Source organism: Mesoplodon mirus, assembly GCF_964341445.2.
Source record: "Mesoplodon mirus genome assembly, chromosome: 16".
NCBI lineage: Eukaryota > Metazoa > Chordata > Mammalia > Artiodactyla > Ziphiidae > Mesoplodon > Mesoplodon mirus.
The window spans coordinates 40,653,326-40,677,767 of NC_138992.1; the positions used below are offsets into that span (position 1 = coordinate 40,653,326).

The 24,442-nt window shown below is 41.6% G+C and overlaps 2 protein-coding genes across 2 annotated transcripts in view; one reads left to right on the forward strand and one right to left on the reverse strand.

Moving 5' to 3' along the window:
* Nucleotides 1–24,442, forward strand: part of CDH17 (cadherin 17) — a gene marked incomplete at its 3' end in the record, with an annotated part of 84,912 nt that overhangs the window by 22,422 nt on the left and 38,048 nt on the right. Inside the window, exons 4-11 of the mRNA XM_082601163.1 lie at nucleotides 5,744–5,878; nucleotides 6,821–6,959; nucleotides 9,124–9,282; nucleotides 9,390–9,589; nucleotides 13,590–13,721; nucleotides 14,042–14,192; nucleotides 19,116–19,331; nucleotides 22,939–23,015. Of these exons, the coding sequence (XP_082457289.1) occupies nucleotides 5,744–5,878; nucleotides 6,821–6,959; nucleotides 9,124–9,282; nucleotides 9,390–9,589; nucleotides 13,590–13,721; nucleotides 14,042–14,192; nucleotides 19,116–19,331; nucleotides 22,939–23,015 (1,209 nt within the window). The remainder of the gene's footprint in view (nucleotides 1–5,743; nucleotides 5,879–6,820; nucleotides 6,960–9,123; nucleotides 9,283–9,389; nucleotides 9,590–13,589; nucleotides 13,722–14,041; nucleotides 14,193–19,115; nucleotides 19,332–22,938; nucleotides 23,016–24,442) is intronic.
* LOC309791799 (formiminotransferase N-terminal subdomain-containing protein-like) lies at nucleotides 1,968–4,291 on the reverse strand (the record flags this gene model as incomplete). The annotated part of the gene is given in 5 exon segments (XM_082600912.1): nucleotides 1,968–2,175; nucleotides 2,332–2,429; nucleotides 2,432–2,494; nucleotides 2,498–2,847; nucleotides 4,282–4,291. Coding segments are annotated over 5 exon segments (729 nt in total).

The window sequence follows — 24,442 nt, forward strand, 5'->3', positions numbered from 1 at the left end:
CAGCATAAAAAAGAATGAACTTTTGCCATTTGCAACAACATAGATGGACTTGGAGGATATTATGCTTAGTGAAATAAGTCAGACAGAGAAAGATAAATACTGTATGATATCACTTACATGTGGAATCTAAAAAATAAAACAAACTAGTGAATATAACAAAAAAGAAAAGACAGATACAGAGAACAAATTAGTTGTTACCAGTGGGGGGAGTGCAGGCGAGAGGAATAAGATAGGAGTAGGGGATTAAGAGGTACAAACCATTATGTATAAAATAAATAAGCTACAAGGATGTCTTGTACAACACAGGGAATACAGCCAGTATTTTGTAGTAACTATTAGTGGAATATAACCTTTAAACATTGTGAATCACTATGTTGTACACCTATAATTTATGTAGTATTGTACATCAACTATACTTCAATTTAAAAAAAGGCCAAAATAAAAAGTAGGTTACATAGCAAAAAAATAAAGTGAAATCTGGCATATACAAAAAAAAAAATAGCATACCATGCTCTCTCCATCTTCTTATGTGGAAATGATGTGGAACAACCCAGCCTTGGTAAGATGTACTTTGAGCTCTTTATTACAGTGGTGGGAAGGAGTTGTCCCAGTTCCCTCATCTGTATCACTTGAAATATTCTTACCTGAAGTCAGGGAGGAACAAAGCAAGCTTTTTGCCCCATGAGGTTGATCCTTGGGTTATTAACGTGTCCTCCAAAAAGAAAAAAAAGAAAGAAAGAAAGAAAGAAAGAAGGAAGGAAAGAAAGAAAAAAGAACCAAACACCTACAGACTTCTCTCACTGAGGATTTTCAACTATCCCCAGCTCTGTACTCTCAGGGGCTTCCAGATCTAAGGATAGTATGATACATATCTCAGATAGGTAATTATTTTTCTTCTTCTTCTTTTTTTTTTTGCTTCAAAGGAGTAATTTTATTTTATAATTCTCCCCATTTATTAGTTACTTAGTACTTGATTTTTAAAAGTGCACATTAAAAAAATGAGAGTTGAATACAGGACTTTGGAATAAAGAGGTCAGGAATACCAAATAAATTGAGTCCTTTTTTAGTTTTGTTCATGATAATTAAAGATGATTCAGCAACGATGGCCATTTTACGCAGCTCATTCAGGAGGGCTTCTAGTACATGCAAGTGCATGCACTTGATACAGCAGAGGATTTCACGAAGTTTCAATGACGACTAGAAATATCATAAGATGACTATGGACAATCTATAAACACCTGTTGTTGTCACTGGACAGAGAAGGCTTCCAGTTTTCCAATTCACAGCTGGAACCAAGCTCTCGGATCTTCCACTCGTCTTCCCTGGTCAAAAGAAAACTTTGTAATGGCTGATATTTTTTCCTTACAATTTCAATGAAGCCTTAGATTGGACCACATGAAAATGCCTCCGCGTATCTTCCAGAACTCCCCAATACCTTCCTTAATAACATATTCAGCACAGTTCTTGCACTCTTGGGGTGTAAATCCAATTAATGCTCCCCCTGTAGTACCAATTCCCCGATCACTTGTCAATGTTTTAACTTGAGCTTCTATGTAATGAGGAGATACATTATAAAAATGGTCCCCAAGGACACTGTAAGCCATGTATTGAGAGCCTTCTGAGGTTTCTATAACTTCTTGATCTTCAAAACTCTCTACATTGCAAGCTATCTCCATTTTCCCTTCGTGAGCAAAAGCCATCGTTTGGACACCCTTCAGTCCATTCACATTTGAGCCCCGAACGGCACTAGCGATCTCTTTTCCCAGAGCCAAGTCTTGAGATCATCTTTGGTAACATTGCAGTTCATCACATACGGGCTAGCTACGATGCCTGATGTGAAAGTTTGTTTCTCAGTTTGCGGTTTCGCTCAGCTCCTGCCTCCTGCAGATTGGCTCTTGGCTGCTCTAGCGGCAGCATGAATCTCCTCACTGCAAAGCTGAAATTCCAATTTTATTCCAACGCAGCTGTCACAACGCCCTGAAGCAAGCTGTTAAACCACATCTTCGGGCAGGTGCAGCTCCCAGGTCAGGTTTAAGAACACTGAAATCCCTCCTTGTGAACCAGCCCAGTTGCTTCTTTCTCTGGACAAGAGTGCGCTTCTCAGGCAGGTCAGCCTCACCAAAGAGAAACACACTGCAGCCAGGAACACTTTGGACCAGATTCTCAGCAAGGCTTCTAGCCACAGCTCCACACTCTTCCACTTCAACACCAGAGAGAGGGTAAATGGGAATCAGGTCCACTGCTCCCAGGCAAGGATGGATCCCCTCCTGAACCTCCATATCAATTGACTGGAAGGCCTCCAGGCAGGCAGTCAGAATGGAATTGCCTAACTCAGCAAGAGAAGCTGCTATTGTAATGACTGATCTGTTGCACTCTTGATCAGAATATATATTGAGCACTGATACCTCAGGATGTTTCTGTCCATTTTTTTTTCAAGAAAAGCTGCTTTCGCTGCGTTCTCAACAATGTATTTTCTTCTGGCTTCTGAAATGTTTCATAAACAGGCAGCCAAACGGAGCCCCAGTCTGTGTCCTGCGCACGCACCACCGTTGGCACTTTTAGGGCGGCAGAGGCTCTCTGAGGAGGTCGTAGTGCGAGGTCTGGGCAGACACCGGCGCTGGGACCCCCTGCGCGGTCCCGTCCAGGTTCTGGTGTGGAGTGGCCCAGACCCACGTGGGCCGAAGGGTAACCAGAGGGACTCGCTGAGGGCCCCGGGAGACTCCAGCAGGGGGATCAGCGTCCGCGGGCGGCGGGTCCCGGAGCGAGAGGCGGCCGGCGGCGGCGCTGCCCCGGGCCCGCCTCCAGCCTGCGACCACGCCGGCAGCTCCGCGTTTTGGGGGGACCCACCTGCGGGGGCGGAGGACGTCGCTGTAGGACGGCCTCTTTTTTCTTTGTAATGTGTGAGATATAGCTTATATGTCCTAAGATCTACCCTTTTAAAATGTCCAATTCAGTGGTTTTTAATATATCACAAAAATGTACAGCCATCACCACTATCTGATACCAGAACACTTTCACCAGCCTCAAAGAAACCCTGTACCAACTAACAGTCACTCGCTATTCTCCTCTCCTCCCAGCCCCTGGCAAACACGAATCGACTTGCAGTCTCTAGAGATTTCCTTTATAGACATTTCATATAAATGGAATCATGTAACATGTGACCTTTTGTGTATAATTTCTTTTACTTAGCATAATGTTTTCAAGGTTCATCCATATTGTAGCAGGTATTAGTACCTCGTTCCTTTTTTTATGGCGGATTAATATCCCATTGTATGAATATAATACATTTTGAATATCCAGTTATCATTTGATGGACATTTATGGCTATTATAAATAATGCTATTATGGACATTCATGTACAATTTTCGTGAGGATATATATTTTCCATTCTCTAGGATATATACCTAGGAGTAAAATTTCTGGGACATAGTTAATTCAATTTTTAACTTTTTAAATAACTGCAAAACTGTTCTGCAAAACAACTGAACCATTTAACATTCCCACCAGCATTGTATAAGTGTTCTGATTTCTCCACAGCCTTGCCAACACTTGTTACTTATCTGTTCCTTTATTGTATTGATAGCTATCCTAGTGGAGTAAAGTGATATTTCTCTGTGGTTTGGGTTTGCATTTCCCTAATGACTAATGTTAATATCTTTTAATGTGCTTATTGGCTATTTGTATATCTTCTTTGGAGAACTGTCTGTTCAAATCCTTTACCTCTTTTTAAATTGAATTATTTGTCTTTTTATTGTTGTAAGAGCTCTTTATATATTCTTCATAGAGTTCCTTATCATACACATGATTTGCAAATATTTTCTCACATTCTATAGGTTACTTTTCACTTTCTTGATAGTTCATTTGAAGTACAAAAGCTTTTAATTTTGATGAAGTTCAATTTATTTTCTTTTTTGTTTGTGCTTTTGCTATAACATCTAAAAAACTATTGCCTCATCCAGAGTCACAAAGATTTATGCCTGTATTTTCTTCTCAGTTTTATAGTTTTAACTCTTAACATTTAGGCCTTTGGTCTATTTTTAGTTAATTTTTTGCATGATATGAGAGGTAGGGATCTAACTTCATTCTTTTGCATGTGTATATCCAGTTGTTCCAGCACCATTTGTTGAAAACACTATTTTTTCCCCATTGAGTTGGGTCAAATAAAGACAAGCTGCATGAGTGGGTGTTTCCAGGGAGCTTCCAGATAGGTTAGATAATATCAGTTCTTTGGGGACAGGACTTCTGGGAAACTCCAAATTCCAAACTCCTTCTACCCCCTACATAGTGCCATGGTTGTGAGGCTGTTGGCTTTCAAGGCCACTGTATATCCTGAAAAAGGATGGTGGAATTAGGGCAAGTCAAAGCAACTACAAAGCTTGGTTCTAACTGATAGTCAGTGATTTTCTTAAATAAACAGTCCTTGGATTTTGCAAGCATTTGGTTAATTTCCAAGGTTCTGAAAAAGTTGATATTTACAACTTTTGCCAATTTCTCATTACTTTTATGGAGGGGGAGTTTTTGTAGATCCTTACTCCACCTTTCCACTGATTTCCAGGCTTTTTAATTAAAATGCAAAACAATAACACTTTCATTTATTATATAAACAACATAATATCAACAGGCAAACACTCATAAAAGGCTCTTCACCCACAGTTCTACCCATGTAACACATCAGCTGTTTTGTTTTTTTAATTCCATTTCTTGCCAACTGACATGAATACACTTGGTACTGTTACATAGTCTAGATTTACTCATGTTCTCCTTTTGTTACTTTACACCATACCATTGTTCTTTTGCTGATTCATAATTTATAGAATGAACATTTTAATGCTTAAAATTCATTAAGTTTATGTGTTATATAATTTTATACCTTTCTTTTTTTGACCATTTAGGAGTTTTCAACTTTACCAGTATTGTAGGCTACTATACTACAAGCATGCAGTTTATTGTTTAAAAAACATTTCCTTAGAGTAAATTCTGCTTAGTAATATTTGCTATCAAAGGCTACAAACATTTTATCCCTCAAGTTATTTCCAAAAGGATTATGCTAATTTATATTTTCATCAATAATATGTGTGTTTATTTACATCCTTTACAACATTGACTATTAGTTTTTATTTTTTAAATATATAAAAATATATTAAAAATTATTAATGAGGTTGAACAACTTTTACATCTGCTTTATTTTATGTGAGTTTTCTATTCTTGTTGTCTTAAAAGTATTATAGCTATCCCATGAATAATCATTGGTATTTTCTTTACTTCTGAAAAAGTAAATGAGATTGTCATATAGAACGTTATCAATTAAAGCCACTTTTAAGTTGTTTTACTTAATATTAAAATGTCTTTTAATCTTTGTCACAATTTTTAGAAGTACTAAATGACATCTTTTTTATCCTAGCAATGAAGCTACCCTTTTTAATGTTACTTAAAAGCTAGTAGTATTATATAGCTTTCAGATATTCCCAGAAAAATCTCATCTAAGTTTAGCTACAATTTAAAGCATCTATTGGCTTTCGTCAATATACTGAATTATGTCACACATTGTTTCTTGAGGAAAATGTATTTTGAATGTACATAGCTAACGTTCAAGCAGACTTTTAGAATGTATCACTTTAAAAGCTTAGAATTTCTTATTTTAGTGATTGTACAAATGAAAATGTTACCTGAAATTGGTGACTTACTACAAATTCTACAACATTGTTTTTCCTTACAACCTAATCTAATGTTTGCTTTTTCCCAGTTTAAGGCCAGTCCTCTTGCTGTGACTTTCAATCTAACTGGGGAGACAGATGACATATTTCAGATACAACCAGATGGACTTCTGTATCACAACAAAGCCCTGGACAGGGAAAGAAGAGCTGTTCACAAACTCCAGGTGAACTGAGACCAGACAAAGGACACTAACTCTAATCTCTCTGAGCACTCTTTGTCCTGGAAGTATCAGTGGCACCTTCTTCCCTAGCACAGAATCCTGTTTCAGCTCTCCTGACACTAATGACATGCTTGCAAATCTCATTTGTCTTTTTTTATTTTATTTTATTTTTTAACAACTAGAGAGGCATGTGGCAAAGGTATCCTCTTTTTTAGGCTTTTTGACCAGAGTAACCCAATTTATATTGCTAAGGCTCTTAGATGGCATTACTCATCAAAATGAGTGGAAACCTGGATGGCACCTGGATCAAAATGATGGCACCTGGATCAAAACTAGCCAGTACTTCTCTGATATTTCACTGGTGTCTGCCTATGGCTGTTGGGAGGGCTCTGGACCCACAAAGAAGGCAGCACTAGTACTAGATGGAGCTCCTTTGGGCCTTGCAAGAAGCAGAAGTAATCAATGACCAAAGTCAGAGGCTGCCTAGAGAGACCCTTCTCTCTCTCTTTCCCCCTTAGTTTTCATGGTTTGTATCTCTATCTGAATGATAGAGAGCTAATTGTGGGGAAAAGAGCAAGCCAAAACTTTCTGTTTAAATTTTACTACTGGCTCTGCAGATCAACCACTAAAATGCCTCTGTAACAGGACATATTTTCATACCTCAAGGGTCAAAGTGTTCTTATTTTACTGATTCCAGCTATTTAGAAAAAAAGCATGTCCAATGTCCAGCAAACCCCACTGCTGGAAAAACACAGTCATTAGATTGGTTTAACTGATAGGGCCTCTATTTTAGCAGCTCCCAATTTGGGCTCTTATGGGTGTCTTTCTCTCCTGTAGTGACCAGGTTATTGGTTATTTGGGCTCTAATTTCTTTCAAGTGACTTTTGAGTGTGTGATATGAGGTCCAGACTCACCAAGGAGGTTTCCTTTTCCTGTCAACATCAGGTCTCAGCCCTGGATGTTCATGGCAATACAGTGGAGGGCCCAGTCCCCATCACCATAGAAGTGAAGGACATCAACGACAATCGACCTGTGTTTCTCCAGCCAAAGTATGAAGGCTCAGTAAGGCAGAATTCTCGCCCAGGTAATAGGCAGGAGCCTGGAGATATCTGTGGAAAGATGGAAGTGTAACAGGCAGAGGGGCAGATTTGTGTGGCTAAGATGTGTAACTATCATTCATTAAGTACTTGCCATCTTATTTAAATTTTATTTATCTTATTTAAACTTCACAGCAATCCTCTGGGAGTTGTTTTATTATTCCCATTGCTCTAGGACACAACTTCTCAATGTTGGCACTATTGACCTCTTGGGACTGATAATTCTTTTTTTGTTAAGGGCTGTTCTGTGCATTATAGGATGTTAGGCAGCATCCCTGACATCTATCAAGGCACCAGATGCCAGGAGCAACACTTCCCTTCCAAATTGTGACAGCAGAGATGTCTTTAGACATCACCAAATGTCCCCTGGGGGGCAAAATCACCCCTAGTTAAGAATCACCATTTTAGGGTGAGAATTTAGAACCCCTTACAGCTTTAGAACACTCTAGAACACTCTGGAAAGGTAAGCTTACTCTCCCGCATCCTCCCAGAAATCTACATTCTCATGGTCACTGCTGGCTTCCAGTTCTTTTTCTTCTCTGACTTCAGCTCCTAGCTATGGCTCATCCTTTCACTCTTTTCCTTTTCATTTCTACAAAAGCCCCTCATCAAAGCATAGGTGTGTGTGGCAGGCTTTACTGAAGATTTAGATGAATGAAGGAGCATCATGTCATAACAGTGCACAAAATAAACATGAATATTAGACTGTGAGTTCTCAGAAAGACTTTTGGCCATTTCCATCAACTCACTGTCAAGCTTCCCTCTGTGTCACTTAATCGCTATCTCTCACTCTTCAATGCCCACTTCCAATAACTCAGGAAGAATATTCCTTCCACTTTATTATGTGGAGCAATTGCACGTGTCTCTGTCCCTGAGGTTGCATACCAAAGGCTCACCACTAAACTCTGCCAAGTAATAATCTTCCAGGTCTTATTCTTTACCAATAGGGTTTTCTAATTCAGTGATTCTCAAACTTTTTGGTCTCAGGGCCCTTGTATTCTCATAAAAACTATTGTGGACTCCAAGAAACTTTTGGTTATATCCAGTGGTGTGCTAGTAAATTTTTTTTTTTTTTTTTTTGCGGCACGTGGGCCTCTCACTGTTGTGGCCTCTCCCATTGCAGAGCACAGGCTCCGGATGCGCAGGCTCAGTGGCCATGGCTCACGGGCCCAGCCGCTCTGCAGCATGTGGGATCCTCCCGGACCAGGGCACAAACCCGTGTCCCCTGCATCAGCAGGCAGACTCTCAACCACTGCGCCACCAGGGAAGCCCTGCTAGTAAATTTTAATAGCTTTTTTAATAGCTTTTTTCTCTCTGGGGAGAAAAAAACCCTGATTTGTAGAATTTGTCAATTTCTGTGGTATAAGTACTCTCACCATAACCTAAGCTACATTGGCTCACAAAATTTCTGAAAATTCAACTATGTCTCACGAGTTGACTCCAATACGTCACTGCTTATATCTATCAATATTTATTGTATTTGAAATTAAAACTGAGAAATTAAAAAATATTTATTTAGTGATTGATTTAAAGTAATAAGCATATTTTAATAAAAATAACTATTTTCAAAGACAAAAGGAATGTTAAGAAGAATGGCATTGTTTTAATCTTTGCACATCTCTTTAATGTCTGGATTAATTGAGAACAGTTGGATTCTCATTTCTGTTTCTGCATTCATTTTGTTGCCATATGTTGTTTTGGTTGAAACATTTAAAGAAAAACTCTCCTTACACAGTGTTAATAGTGTAATAACGCTTCAGATAACTGTGGATATTCTTTGATACTAGACCAAAACTCAACAAGTGGTGGTTTCTTAAATGCTAGTTGCAACGTAGAATCTGAAACCATATTAATGCCTTTTTTGGGATACTCCTTTATGCTAAAATCCATCCAATTATGTTGTGATTTGAAAGGGTCTTTTACACATGTATGACCCTAAAAACAGTCTCAAAGACCTCTAGAGGTCCCTGGACCATACTTTAAGAAACCTCATCCTAGAGGAAAGGGGCAGAATAAAGAATTATTCCACCACTGATATGAATTATGGCACCTTCCTCCATTCTATTTCTGCCTCTTAGAAGGCAAATGTGTCTGTGGTTGGTTTGGGTTTCAATTAATATCTTTTTTTTCTGGGTACATTTTGTTAAACAGGAAAGCCCTTTATGTATGTCAATGCTACAGACTTGGATGATCCAGCCACACCCAATGGCCAGCTTATTTATCAAATTATCATGCAGCTTCCCAAGGTCAAAAATGTCATGTACTTTCAGATCAACAACAAAACGGGGGCAATTTCACTTACTCTAAAAGGTAAGTTAAGTGATGCCCTCATATGACTCTCTGAGGCAGTAAAAAGGACCTAGATCTGTATCTCCTTCAGAGACATTTCCTTTTCTTTTCTCTCCTACTTCCCATAGGATCCCAGGAACTGGATCCTTTGAAGAATCCTTCCTACAATCTGGTGGTCTCAGTGAAGGATATGGGAGGCCAGAATGAGCATTCCTTTAGTGACAGCACATCTGTGGATATTACGGTGAAGGGGAATATTTGGAAAACACCAGAACCAGTGGAGATTGAAGAAAATTCAACTAATCCTCACCCCATTAAAATCACTCAGGTAGTGCCCGAGGAATGCCTAGAGCCTAGCCAGTCAATCAGCACTCACATTGTAGGGGGCCACCCTCATGGTCTTCACTGACATTTTTGCATAGCATCATTATGAAGCAAACTAAATAGACAAGGTCTCTGGCCCTAAGTCTCTGGAGTTTGTCATCATGGGTAAATTCTGGACTTTACAACTTGGATTCAGATATATATATATATATATATATATATATATATATATATATATATGAGTTTTAAAAGAGAACTTCACTCACCTTCACCTTCCAAATAGATAATACTGTTGTTCCCTGTCAATAGTGTAGGATATGGCTGCCCTAGAGTGGGTTGTATATGGTACATGAGCATGACTCAAATTTGGGGCTGCAAATTATTTTTGAAAGGCTGTTTCTTATTCCTTTGGGAAAAATCTCTATGCGAAAGACTCAACCCATCACAGGCTGAGGAACAGAGATAAGACTGGTCAAGTGTAAAAGCTGAGTAGAGACCCTTTACCCTTGGAGCCCACCCCTGCCAACTCCATCTCCTGTGGGTACCTCTCCCCTCCATTCAAACCTTCCCCCGGTCCCACCTCTATGGCTGGTGTTCATCCTGAGCCCCCTCCTCTTTCTTTAGCTCCTGGAAATCTACTCTGCGGTTCACCCAGATCTGATCTTTTCTGGAAGATCAGGAAGTTTCTTGACACAAAAGCTGTGAGTTAGTGGGAGAGCACTGGATTTGGAAACAGATAAACTGTTACGAGCCCCAACTTCTCACCAATAAGATGGGGATAATAACAGATCTTTGGGTTGTTGTGGAAATTAATTAGTATCTGTGGAAGTGAATAAAAGGTATTAATGTTGTGAAAGAGTTGTAGTCTGTCGTAGCCCTAATTTTTTTTAGATGACACTGTTGTTGTTAAGGGGTCCTGGAATGGCCTCTCCCACCATATCTATTGTCTAACTTAAAAGGATTTTTATTTATTAAACATTGAATTAATGAATTTCACCTTCAGAGGAAAAAAAAAAAAAGAATGAAAGCAAGAAATATTCTGCTTTACCAGCTAAGAAACTATGTCAGGACTCTTTACCGTGAGAATTTCAGATTGGGTTCCTTTACTAAAGTCTTCCTGTTTATTGTTTAGGTTACCTTCATAAGGATTTGTAAACGCTAAAAAGAACACATACACTTGTTTTCACTTAGGGCTGTCAAAGAAAAGAAAATCTAAAGAGCCACACCCAATACCTAGGCCTGGGGAAGTTACTTTGTGTGGCTTGAAACTGAAAAAGAGTGGAGGGGGACAGCTCAAGAGAGAAGAACTTAGGCTGAATTTTTAGGGCATAAAAGGAGCTCGCTTACAACTAAGAACATGGTCTTTGGCTTGGACAGAGGGTGTGCTTAAATAACTAGAAAGGGATACCCTTCACAAGCTGGTTTGAGAGAATAGTTTAGTGTGGAAATTTCAAAAGGCTGTAAGACTATAAGCAAGTCACTTACATTTTTGTGCCCTAGTTTCCCCATTTATAAGGTGGGGATAGCAATAGTCTCTACCTCATGGGGCTGTTTGAGGATTTAATGAGATAACATATAAAAGTGTTTAGAATTATGTCTGGAATGGGGTAAAACCCTCAAAACGTGTTGTTGTTAGTAGTAGACTATCAGATAGGCCAGGCTCTGTCTGTAGCAAGTAGACAGGTCTTACTATTGAGTTTACTGTTTTTTTTTTCAAATATCTTTATTGGAGTATAATTGCTTTACAATGTCGTGGTAGTTTCTGCTGTATAACAAAGTGGATCAGTTATATTCACTTATATCCCCATATCCCCTCCCTCTTATACCTCCCTCCCACCCTCCCTATCCTACCCTTCTACCTGGTCACAGAGCACCAAGCTGATCTCCCTGTGCTATGCAGCTGCTTCCCACTAGCTATCTATTTTACATGTGGTAGTGTGTATATGTCAATGCTACTCTCTCACTTCGTCCCAGCTTACCCTTCCCCCTCCCCGTGTCCTCAAGTCCATTCTCTATGTCTGCGTCTTTATTCCTGTCCTGCCCCTAGGTTCATCAGAACCATTTTTTTCTTAGATTCCATATACATGTGTTAGCATATGGGATTTGTTTTTCTCTTTCTGACTTACTTCACTCTGTATGACAGACTCTAGGTCCATCCACCTCTCTACAAATAACTCAATTTCATTTCTTTTTATGGCTGAGTAACATTCCATTGTATATATGTGCCACATCTTATTTATCCATTCATCTATCAATGGACACTTGGGTTGCTTCCATGTCCTGGCTATTGTAAATAGTGCTGCAATGAATATTGCGGTACATGTCTCTTTTTGAATTATGATTTTCTCAGGGTATATGCCCAGGAGTGGGATTGCTGGGTCATATGGTAGTTCTATTTTTAGTTTTTTAAGGAACCTACATACTGTTCTCCATAGTGGCTGTATCAATTTACATTCCCACCAACAATGCAGGAGGGCTCCCTTTTCACCACATCCTTTCCAGCATTTATTGTTTCTAGATTTTTTGATGATGACCATTCTGACCGATATGATGTGATACGTCATTGTGGTTTTGATTTGCATTTCTCTACTGATTAGTGATGTTGAGCATCCTTTCATGTGTTTGTTGGCAATCTGTATGTCTTCTTTGGAGAAATGTCTATTTAGGTCTTCTGCCCATTTTTGGATTGGGTTTTTTTTTTTTTTGATATTGAGCTGCATGAGCTGCTTGTATATTTTGGAGATCAATCCTTTGTCAGTTGCTTGGTTTGCAATATTTTCTCCCATTCTGAGGGTTGTGTTTTTGTCTTGTTTATGGTTTCCTTTCCCATTTGTTTATTTTTGTTTTTATTTCCATTTCTCTAGGAGGTGGGTCAAAAAGGATTTTGCTGCGATTTATGTCATAGAGTATTCTGCCTATGTTTTCCTCTAAGAGTTTTATAGTGTCTGGCCTTACATTTAGGTCTTTAATCCACTTCTGGTTTATTTTTGTGTATGGTGTTAGGAAGTGTTCTAATTTAATTCTTTTACGTGTAGTTGTCCAGTTTTCCCAGCACTACTTTATTGATTTTTTTTTGCCAAGTTGTTTACAAAACAACTCTAGGAGTTGGCAAATATTCTTTGTTTTAAAAAAGTAATTAATTAGTTAATTTATTTCTTTTTGGCTGTGTTGGGTCTTTGTTGCTGCACACGGGCTTTTCTCTAGTGAGCGGGGGCTGCTCTTCGTTGCGGTGCGCGGGCTTCACGTTGCGGTGGCTTCTCTTGTTGTGGAGCATGGGCTCTAGGCGCGCGGGCTTCCGTAGTTGTGGCTCATGGGCTCTAGAGTGCAGGCTCAGTAGTTGTGGTGTGTGAACTTAGTTGCTCTGCAGCATGTGGGATGTTCCCTCATCAGGGATCGGACCCGTGTCACCTGCATTGGCAGGCGGATTCTTAACCACTGCGCCACCAGGGAAGTCCGTTGGCAGATATTCTTATCCCTGAAGTCTTTAAGACTAAAGATTTAAGGGAGGAATGTTCTTTATTTATGTGTCATTTGTCTTGCTTAAATAATAGCACGGTGAAGAACTGAAAGTGTCTCATCGTCTTCACTGGTGAGTTCTGGGAGCTGGGAGCTTGTCGTCCATCGTGGCTTAGTGCTCAGATAATGCCGCTACTAAGTACATTTTGTTTCTTAAATTGGTGTTTCATGACATGAAGTCTTCACATTCGGACTTCCAAAAGAACAACGCACAAACTCTTTAGAGGGTTCACAAAGAATTGCTTTAGAGAAGAAAAATACCCCTATGTGCTTATTTGGAGTAATATAACTTAGTAAAAAGGAGAAAAAAGGGGAGAGATTATTTTAAGCTGAAAACGAAAAATGTAATTTAGTAGTTATAAGAAACCACAGACATCTAAACAAGGTTGTCAGAAATTTCAAATTGAGAACCAGAAAATTGTTTATTTCCTTTCCAGTTCTCTCTGTCTGGATGTACCTTTCCTAACAATTCACTTTGGGCCCTGTAGGTGCGGTGGAATGATCCAGGTGCACTATATTCATTAGTGGAAAAGGAGAAGTCATCAAAATTCCCATTTTCAATCAACCAGGAAGGAGATATCTATGTGACTCAGCCCTTGGACCGAGAAGAAAAGGACGCAGTGAGTAAAGTTAGGAGGAGTTTCACAGGTGATGAGATCCTGGGCCCATGGAAATCTGAGAGCAGAAACAATTTTACTTAACACCCAGCCCCCCCACCCCACCAATATCCCCCAAACTGTGTTCTGAACCTCAGTGCATTATTGCTCTCAGAGACATGATAATACCCTCACGAATTCAGCCCATTTTATATATTCTCATTTCCCAATTCTAAGCGACTTGATGATAAGGGGATAAATGAAATAACATTGAAATAGTTGTTTTCCCTGCCTTTTAAAAGGGATGATGAAGGATTCATGTCTTAACTCTGATCTCATTGTAGTATGTTTTTTATGCGGCTGCAAGGGATGAGGATGGAAAACCACTCGCACTTCCACTGCAAATTAAAGTGAAAGTTAAAGACATTAATGATAATCCACCTACATGTCCATCTACAGTGACTGTACTTGAGGTCCAGGAGAATGAACAAATAGGTAAGAAACCGTGTATCTGTCCTCCCTATGTTAACTCTGTAATCCCTTTCTCCTCTTTGTCAGGTAAAAGGTGGGCAGGTAGACCTGACTGGGGATCAGTGGTCCATGCCCAGCACAGCATAGAGGTAGAATAGACTTTGGGACTCCCGTAGGTACAGTACTGAATTTCAAGCAGTATCTGGGAAGTGTTTTCAACTTGGAGATTTTACAACTGCCACCCCTACTCCTAGCACTGGTATCGCCACTACTATTACCACGGCTACTATCACCCTTACCAACCGCTGACACCAGTATCCTGTATACGTGTATCAGGCTATCTCTTTGCAAGATTGTTTTTCTTAGACTTTCTTTTATTTATTTATTTATTTACTTACTTATTTATTTATTTATTGGCTGCGAGCAGGGGCTAGTCTTCGCTGCGGTGCGCGGGCTTCTCATTGCAGTGGCTTCTCTTGTTGTGGAGCACAGACTCTAGGCACGCAGGCTTCAGTAGTTGTGGCTCATGGGCTCAAGGGTGCAGGCTTAGTAGTTGTGGCACACGGCCTTCGTTGCTCCACGGCATGTGGAATTTTCCCGGACCAGGGCTCGAACCCGTGTACCCTGCATTGGCAGGTGGATTCTTTTTTTTTTTTTTTTTTAATAATTCATCTATTTTATTTATTTTTGGCTGCGTTGGGTCTCCGTTGGTGTGTGCGTGCCCTTTCCAGTTGTGGAGAGCTTGGGCCACTCTTCGTTGTGGTGCGCATGCCTATTGTGGTGGCTTCTCTTGTTGCGGAGCACGGGCTCCAGGCTCACGGGCTTCAGTAGTTGTGGCACGCGGGCTCAGCAGTCGTGGCACAGGGGCTCAGTAGCTCCGCGGCACGTGGGATCCTCCTGGACCAGGGCCCGAAACTGCGTCTCCCGCATTGGCAGGCGGATTCTTAACCACTGCGCCACCAGGGAAGCCCCTGCAAGGTTTCTCCATAGATTCTTTTTTGCCTTCAACAAACTCAGTGGCAGGTAAAATCCCATCAAACTTGCTAAATAATTTAAACAAACATTCACACCCAATGTCAGATATTCTGCAATTGACCCTTGATTGTCCCTCTCTAAGAAGCTGATAATAGCTCATGAGGCTGGAAGATGAAGTTCAAATCCTATCTGTTTTTGTCTTTTTGTTCTTGACCTGTTTTGTTTCCTTGTACTGTGCCAGGATAGCTTTAGTTTTGTACAGGGACGATTACTATTCGAGCACTGTGATTTCTGGGAGTTTTATGACTTTGCTGGATTTGGGACACCTATTGTCTATTACCCCTTTGTGTTGAGCCCATTGGCTGAGGAGGCTGGCATTGCTTGAAATGTTTTTGTCTGTTTTGTGTAAGTTTCAGGGCTTACAGGGTTAGCAGGCTCTCATGACTACCATTCCCAGGGCTTGGCTGCCCTTGTAGGCAGATCCTCACCTGCCTCATGGGCATTCTCATCATTTTCTTTTGATCTCTTTAATCTTCTTGCCACACACTTTCCACACAGTGGGTGCTGTCTTGGTGGCTTGGTGGACACTGCTCACATGGCTTGCTTGCTCAGTGCTCACTTTTTTTCCTTCTTGCTGTCAAGAGTCATATGTAGGCTATCTATTGTCAGTGTGTTCTGCTTAGGTCTTCTCTTTTTCATTTATTCCAGTTATTCTTACAACAGGAAGTATTAAATGACAGTTTGAAGGATTTCAGTTAATTTTAAGGAGGAATCTTCTAAGGTGACAGTGGAGTAACAATGAAATGTGTGACAATAGCCAAGAAACACTTATGGCATCACCCTTTTTGAAAATATGGGAAGGTCTGTGATGCTGAATGAAGGCAGAAGACCTTTGAAGACCTTTGTAGATGATACCTCAAGTCTCTTTGCACAGGGCCTAACATTTAGTGTATTAGTCATCTATATTGCATAAAAAATTGTCCCAAAATTTAGCAGCTTAAAACAGCAAACATTTATTATCTCACAGTTTCTGTGAGCCAGGAATCTGGATATGGAGTGCATGCCTTTGATTCAGAATCTGGATGTGAGGTGAGTGCCGTTGATTCAGAGAGAGAGAAAGAGAAAGGGAGAGAGCTCAAAAAATGACAAGTAAGATGAAAGTCAGTCTTCTTATAACTAATCTTGGAAGTAACATTCCATAACTTTTGCCATATTCTTAGAAATGAGTCACTAGGCCCAGTTCGCACTCAAAAGGAGGAGGTTACACCAAGACATCAATATCAGGGTTGGGGGGATTGCTGGGAGCCACCGTAGAGGCTGCCTGCCTTATTTGGGAGGAGGACAGTACTAGTTTTCTGAAGCTGCTGAGGATGTCATTGTTGGTAAAACAAATTGTTCAGGGATGCAGCATGCTCTTTGCATCTCCAAAAGTGAGAATTCATTTTGTAACAATATTTCATAAAGTCTTGAATTGTGGACTTAATGGACCAGGAATTCTTATAAATCAACACAGATTGAGTCTATTCTCTATATGTAGCCCAAAGGGGTACAAAAAATGTCCCTGCCTTTTGGGGGCTTACTGTCTAGCTCAATAAAATACTCAATTATTCCTTAGTATATTTATATTCTCCTGTTTGGTGTCTTATATTGGCCAGAATCTTGTGGGACTCATGTCCCCAAGTCTCAGCAATGACAACATTAATTCTGAAATCCCACCTGCTACCAAGACCTTTGTGTTCATACAGGAACTTTATCCTCTCGTAAAAGCCCCACCTCCCTAAAGTATTTCTGAGTGCCCCAAGAGTTGCTGTATGAACCTCTGAATCAATTTCGGCTGCCACTTGTTCCTGGCCATTGTCACTCAGGGAATTGGCACTTCTTTGACTCCTGGCTCATTCATAAGTTCTCTGCTCCCACTGAGTGGCGTCTCTTACTGGAATTTCCCTGTCACTGATGTCAACAGTCTTCACGGTGCCTCTGACAGCTGTTGGTTTCCTCCATGGTGAGATAAGGACAGTGTCCTCTGTGGTACGCTCGCTTGCCGGGGGAAAGGTCCAGAGCAGGGCTGCTCAGACACCAAACAGTCACAGAAGTTAGCAAGACACTGTTTCATTCCAACACACAGATGCTTTTCTTACAAGGGCAGATGCATGTTCCAAAGGTGACTCGGTTGTTTGTGAAAGCAGAAATGGCAGCAGCTGCAACACTAGATACGTGTTCTCTTCTGCTACCCATGTTGCCCCTCCTCCCCAGCCCATGAGACACGTCTGCACGTGCCAGCTCCATTATAGACATAACATAGGTAATTCCATTCCTCCCCTCACAAACCCTCCAAATCTCCCTGTAAATCAGTAGATGCAAAGTAACGTGGGGGAGGGGATGAAACCGACCTCCACAAGTGGGGAATACATATTCAAGTTTTAGCCCTCACATGGGATTCTGGCTGTGTGTAGAGAAACCCACAATTCCCATTTCACAGAGCAAGATGACCCAGCACCTATCAGAACTCACCCAGACCTGGGTGGAGCACTGAGTCAGAGCCGGACTTCTGGAACTCCCTGGACTGAGACGTCAACAGAAATAAAACTTAGAACCATAAACTGCAGCAAGGCAGAGACGGTCCCTGCTCTCTGTCCCGTGCCTGTGTTTATCTTTGGGGTGGAGTCAGTCTCTGCCATCTTTCCAGAAAGTTACTTAGAAGTAACCATGGTTGGCTTGTCCTTGTTTAGTTTTACCATTTGCCTTGTGTATTAGTGTCTGAGGGTGGCCGTAACAAATTACCACAGACTTGGTGACTTAAAACAACAGAAATTTATTTGCTAAGAGTTCTGGAGACTAGAAGTCTGAAATCAAGGTGCCAGCTAGGGGGGAATTCTTCCTTGCCTCTTCTGGCTTCTTGTGGATCCTTGGCTGCTTGTGGCAGCATCGCTGCAGTCTCTGTGCTCTCTTCACGTTGCCTCCTCCTCCTCCGTGGGCGTCTGTGGCTTCTCTTCCTCTTATAAGAAACCCCGTCACTGGATTTAAGGCCCACTCCAAATCCAGGATGAGGGACTTCCCTGGTGGTGTAGTGGTTAAGAATCCGCCTGCCAATGCAGGGGACACAGGTTCGATCCCTGGTCCGGGGAGATCCCACATGCCGCGGAGCAATTAAGCTGAGTGCCACAACTACTGAGCTTGTGCTCTAGAGCCCGCGAACCACAACTACTGAGCCTGTGTGCCATAACTATTGAAGCCCGTGTGCCTAGAACCTGTGCTCTGCAACAAGTGAAGCCACTGCAATGAGAAGCCCACACACTGCAATGAAGAGTAGCCCCCCCTTGCCACAACTAGAGGAAGCCCGTGCACAAGAAGACCCAACATAGCCAAAAGTAAATTAAAAAAAAAAGCAAATCCAGGATGATTTCATCTCAAGATCCTGAATTGTGTCCTCCCAAAATTCAATGGTGAAGTCCTAACCTCCAGCACCTCAAAGGGTGACTATTATTTAGAGATAGGGTCTTAAAGAGGTAATTAAGTTAAAATGATGTCATTAGTGTGGGTCTTAAGCCAATATGACTGGTGTCCTTCTAAGAAGAAAAAATCTGGACAGATACAAGTACAGGGGAAGACCATGTGAAAACACATACACCAGACAGCTATCTACAAGCCAAGGAGAAAGGTCTCAGAAGAAATCAACCCTGATGACACCTTGATCTCAGACCTCTAGTGTCCAGAAACTGTGAGAAAGTAAGTTTCTGTTGTTAAAGCCATCCAGTTTGTGGTACTTTGTTATGGTACCCCCAGACTACGACACTTCTCCACACACTGCACTACTGAAAGGGTTAGAAGAACCAACATCGATCTAAGAACTTTAGTCTGCTACTCAAAGTTACTTCCAGTGCTTTCTAGGAACCTGATTCTTCAGTGAAATCATTTTTTAATAGAGTAAAAAGAGCCTATAATGGATGGGTTTCCTTCTTTTCTTCTCTACAGGGAGCAGTATTGGAACACTTATTGCTCATGATATGGATGAAGAAAACACTATCAACAGTGCTTTAGGATACAGAATTGTGGATCAAACCCCCAAAGTTCCTAGAGATGGACTCTTCCTGGTCCAAAGCTACTCAGGAATGTTCCAGTTAGCTGTGCAGTCCTTGCGGAAGCGAGACACTCCGCAGTACAACTTGACGGTAGAGGTGTTTGACAAAGGTTAGTATCACCTTCACTGTGTCAAGAGCGATAACACGTGTTTTCTTTCTAGTTGTGATTCGTTAGGCTGCTCTAATGCCTGGGTGTATTACAGAAGGATGCTGTTCAAGAGTTCTTGCTTCCTATGTAGCACACAGCACAGAGGCAGCAGGTCCAACAGGGTAACGGCCAGAGCTGCAGCTTAGGCAACGTTATTATGTTGGTTCCCTGAGAAGAAGGTGCCCAAGAGGGGATTAAATACATAAGGATTTTAGTAAGGGAATTGTCTATGAGAAAAAATGGAGAGGGATACAGAGAAGGCTGGGAGAGCCATCAGACCTCAATAAAAGCTGGACGCTGGGTGAAGGAGAGAAGGAAGGACAGTGGTGGGAGTACCATAGACCACTAAGCAGTCAAAGGGAAGCTCAGCAAGGTCATTAGGGGTCCAAAGTTGGCCGTGGAAGGAGTCTGTGATCCCCAAAACAGGCCTACCTTAGCCTGCCGGCCTTACTCTGTCACTGGCTTGGGGCAGCCAATGGGAAGCAAGGCCTTGGTGCAAATGCGGTAATGGGTTTCAGAGCAAGGCGGCATGTTGTCAATAAAGATCCCTGGTGTTAGGGGTTGGCAAGGCACGTTGTCATGGCCACCATGGTCACAAACAAGAAAATTTGTTGTATTTCTCAAGTCTCCCTTTCAGACTCAAAGGATTCTACTGTATGACAGTGAAGGAAAAATGTATCATTTGGGAAGTCTTGTCTTCTTATATTAGCTTCTAGGTGGCCATTTGACGATATCTGGAGATATTCTTCCTTAACGCCTTATACAATTTCAAAACAAGTGGTTTTTAATCTTTGTTAAGTCATGAGACCCTTTGAGAATCTGATGGAAACTATGAATTCCTCAACAAATGTACACATTATCAACAAATTGCACAGACACACAAACTTACATGAACTCATGGACAGGCTTAGTTGAAGATCATTAATACTCCTAGGTTAAGAATCTTTCTTTAACTGGCACTGAATCTTAGATTACCAAATAGTTCAGTAATTGTTATGCTACGAGAGAGAGATTACACAGGTGTGCTGAAGTAAAGAGCACCATTTCATACTGTGCTTGACATTTTGTTTTTCATTACACAGTTGCTGAGATACTGAAGAGAGCTGGGGTTTAGCAGGCCCCCGAAGCAGAATGTTTGAGACATAGTGATTAGGCAAATATTGAGGGCCTAACATAATGTCTAGCATTATGTTAAGAGGTACAACAGAAGTGGGTATAATAAATCATCCCTGTCCATGATGAGCCAACAATCTCACACCATTAGGCAGCCATTCTTTCAGCAGTTATTGAGCATTTACCGTGATTGAGGCACCATTCAAGTTACTGGGGATACACAAATGAATAAGACCCAGTGTCTGTCCTCAAGGAGCATTTGTGGTAGAGGAGATGGACATGTGAATAAATAAATTGTAAGAAATATGTACAAGGTAGCCCATGAAGGCAATGAGTGACTCAGTGGAGAGGTAGAGAGCTGATAAAGCTTTCTGGAAGAGGTGTCATTGATCTGAACTTTGATGGATGAATATGACAAGTTACAAAACAGTGTAAAGGCTTACAGAGGAGAAGAAAGCCCATGCGAAAATGCATGGGGACCTGAAGCAGTTTGAGGCTGCAAGAGCATCAGATTACAAATTGTCTATGTACCTGAGTACATCTGTAGACTATATGGACCAGATTATACAGTATATTTATATATAACTATGTATGTCTATTGATGGAGTTAAACATCCAGTTGCATACTATAGAAAATTAGACTGGTAGGCTGTAATTGACATAGTTTTACCTAAAATCAGGGAAGGTCTGTTAACCAGGAGGTCCACTGCTGGCCCAAATAAGGCTTGTGCAGAGCAGGGAGCCGGTGAGCTCAGGCCCTGGGACCTCCTGAAATCTTCAGCCATTCTTGCTGTCTACAAATATTCTGGGGACTGGACCCAATTTGAGTTAACATCCACTTATTTGTAACACTGTTATTATTAGATTACATGCCTGGCTTTGTGTCCAGTGCATCGAGCACAAGCTTTAGAGCTAGGCTGTGTGAGTATAGTTGTCAGGATCCCAGCAGGAAACAGACAGCCCCCTCAAAAGAAGTAACAAAAAAGTGTTTAGAGAGGGGATTATTTGTAAAGGCTGGGGTAGGGGTTATGGGAAACCAACAGGGGGTGTGAAGCACAATGGCAGCCTTTCTTACCGGAAGGTGAGAAGGGATGAGGGAAGGTAACATTACCTGAAGGAGCAAGGCCTGTTCCCATGACTATAGAAGAGGCTGCTGGCAGTGCGGAACTAGACCCTGACCCTGTTCCTCCTGCCCTTCCTTAGATCTCCTGCCAGTGCTCCCACTGGTGGAAACCAAATTCTACCCAGAGGGCCAGGATGCCCACTGATGCAGTTCCTAGGGTCAACCCCTGGGGCACAAAGCAGGGTGAAGGGTGGAGAGTGGACAGAGAGGGAAAAGGAACGCATGGATTTGAATTCTGGCTTGACCACTAGTTAGTTGTATGACCTTGGTCAAGTCACCAACTTCTCTATCCCTTGGCTTCCTCATTTGTGAACTCAATGAGAATGATAATTGTACCTACATCACGGAGTTAGAATGAAGATGAAATGAGTCATGCAAGCAAAGCACTTAATATGGTGCCTGGTACATAGAGAGTGCTAACAATGTCAGTTAGGACGAGAACCTTGGCTCTGTTGCAATCTACATTTTCTAGATAAACTGACTACTACACAGAGATTTTGAGTGACATTCCCAAGCTCTCACACGTCTGGTAAGTAGCAGAGACAGAATTTGAACAGTGAGGTTCCAAAGCCCAGAGTCTTAGCTCTTGTATAATACACTACTTCATAGCTAGAACAATGGAAACCCCAACAGAAAACCTATCATGTTGGTTCTCACTGTGGATATTTCCCTGGGGACCCCATCCCCACCTGTACTCCATGCTCATCTTGGACCTAGGTTGAACCTGCTGTCTCTGACTAGGTCTCTGAATTGTCAAACCCACCCCTCAAAGCCTATGCCATCTCCCGGAGTTCTGTGAGCTACCTCTGCCTCTGTAGGCTGGAGAGCCAGGCTTTTTGAAGGGGGATAATTGTACCTTTCCTCCCTCACTTGGGCCTTCCCTTTGGTGGGGGGCAGAAGGGATACAGGACAGTAAGTGCTGGAAGTGTTCAGGGTAGGAAAGACAACCCTCTGGGATGCTCAAAGAAGTCTTTCTAGAAGGATAGTTTTGTACTGGGCTTTGAAGGCTACATAAATTTCACTAGCCAGAAAAGAGAGGCTGCTTCATAGACAAGAAGCCATCTTGCTCAGGGGCAAGTCTTACTGAGGAGGGGGCAGGTAGAGGGAGTGGGAAGCCCAGGGGAGCCTCTCATGGGGTTTTCTGCAGCACTTGGTGACCTGCTCATGGGTGCAGGTGGGGAGCAGAGAATCCCCTCACCACACAAATCGCATGTCAGTAGTAAAATTGTGGCTATGGCCATCACTTTACTTGCCAACTGTTTTTCTTGCAGATTTCTAATTTTAATGTATGATTTTCAGTGAAAATTTTTGTGATATGACTTTGATTTTCAGATTTCAAGACCCTCTGCTTTGTGCAGATCAACATTATTGATATCAATAATCAGATCCCCATCTTTGAAAAATCAGACGTGAGTAGTTTTCAGCTTGCTTTTTCTTTACTTTGTTCATATTACCTGACGCCTACTTCTGGAATAAAGACACAAACAGTAGTTAGGGAAAATGCCAGACTTAATATCTTAGTCAATGCACTGGTACCAAACTCAAACATCATCTTCAGTGGAAATCTCCAGGGAACAGTAACATTCACTGTTATAGTATCTGGGAGCATCTGGTTTTTTTATTAAAAACTTTTGCCAACAGCTCATTTATTTCAAGGACTGCTTGGAAGCTACAACCACAATCTTTGTCCAATTGAAAGGAGTTGAGTGGCTGCTTGCAGTTTGTCATTATATATTTTGTGTGTAGCAGGACAATAAATAGATTACTGCTAGGTCTCAAACAAGCAAGTGTAGTCAGAATTTAAAATTTTGGATATTGGCAATTTAAACTCATTTTGTAATTATTGGATAAGAGAAAAGGGGAAGAAAAAACTAATCTCTGGTTTATGCCAAAAAATGTGCCCAAGACATCTGCAAGAATTAGAATTGGGAAAAAAGAGCAGGAGAAAAAAGATCAGTTGAGTATATCAAGAAGAATTCAAGTTAACTTATTATTAATGTGGGGGCAATTTGATCGTTGCTTCCCTTAAAATGGATGCCTCTATTTATTTATTCTGGAGAAGTGAGAAGCTCTTTTGGCTAGATTGTTATGTTGTGTTTTTTTTTGCGGTACGCGGCCCTCTCACTGTCGTGGCCTCTCCCGTTGCGGAGCACAGGCTCCGGACGCGCAGGTTCAGCGGTCATGGCTCACGGGCCCAGCTGCTCCATGGCACGTGGGGTCTTCCCGGACCGGGGCACGAACCTGTGTCCCCTGCATCGGCAGGCGGACTCTCAACCACTGCACCACCCGGCAAGCCTAGATTGTTATGTTTGAAGTCAGTTTATGAGGCGGCCCAGAGCCTTGTGATGATGTTCATAAATCACAACAGGGATAAGGCAGTGACAAAGAACGGGAATTGATTTATGGGAGGGTTTGAGGAGGCAAAAAGTGTGACAATATAACTTGTATAGTAGGCACTGAGGTTAAGCAACTGTGAGACTAAGGGCCCATTTCTACTCTGCCTCCATTCTCTTGGACGTTTGATCCTTTCTGTGTGTTGTAGTTTCCTTGCATTACATCTAGACAGTGTTTTTAGATTGAGGGTAAGAGTCCTGCTTTGGGAATCTCAGAGCTTGGAAAGGCAAACTGGGCCTTAGAAAGGTGAGTCCACTTCCTTCATTGTCGTGGTCCTTTCCTGGACCCTGCCTGTTACCATCTTCATGATCATCATGCCAAGAGACATGATCTGGAGGATTTTCAGCAGAGGAGTGAGAGATGGTCTAGGTCAGTGTTAATTAAGAGCACCTGCTTTGGAGTTGGACAAATATTGATTTGAATCCCAATTCTGTGACCAGCT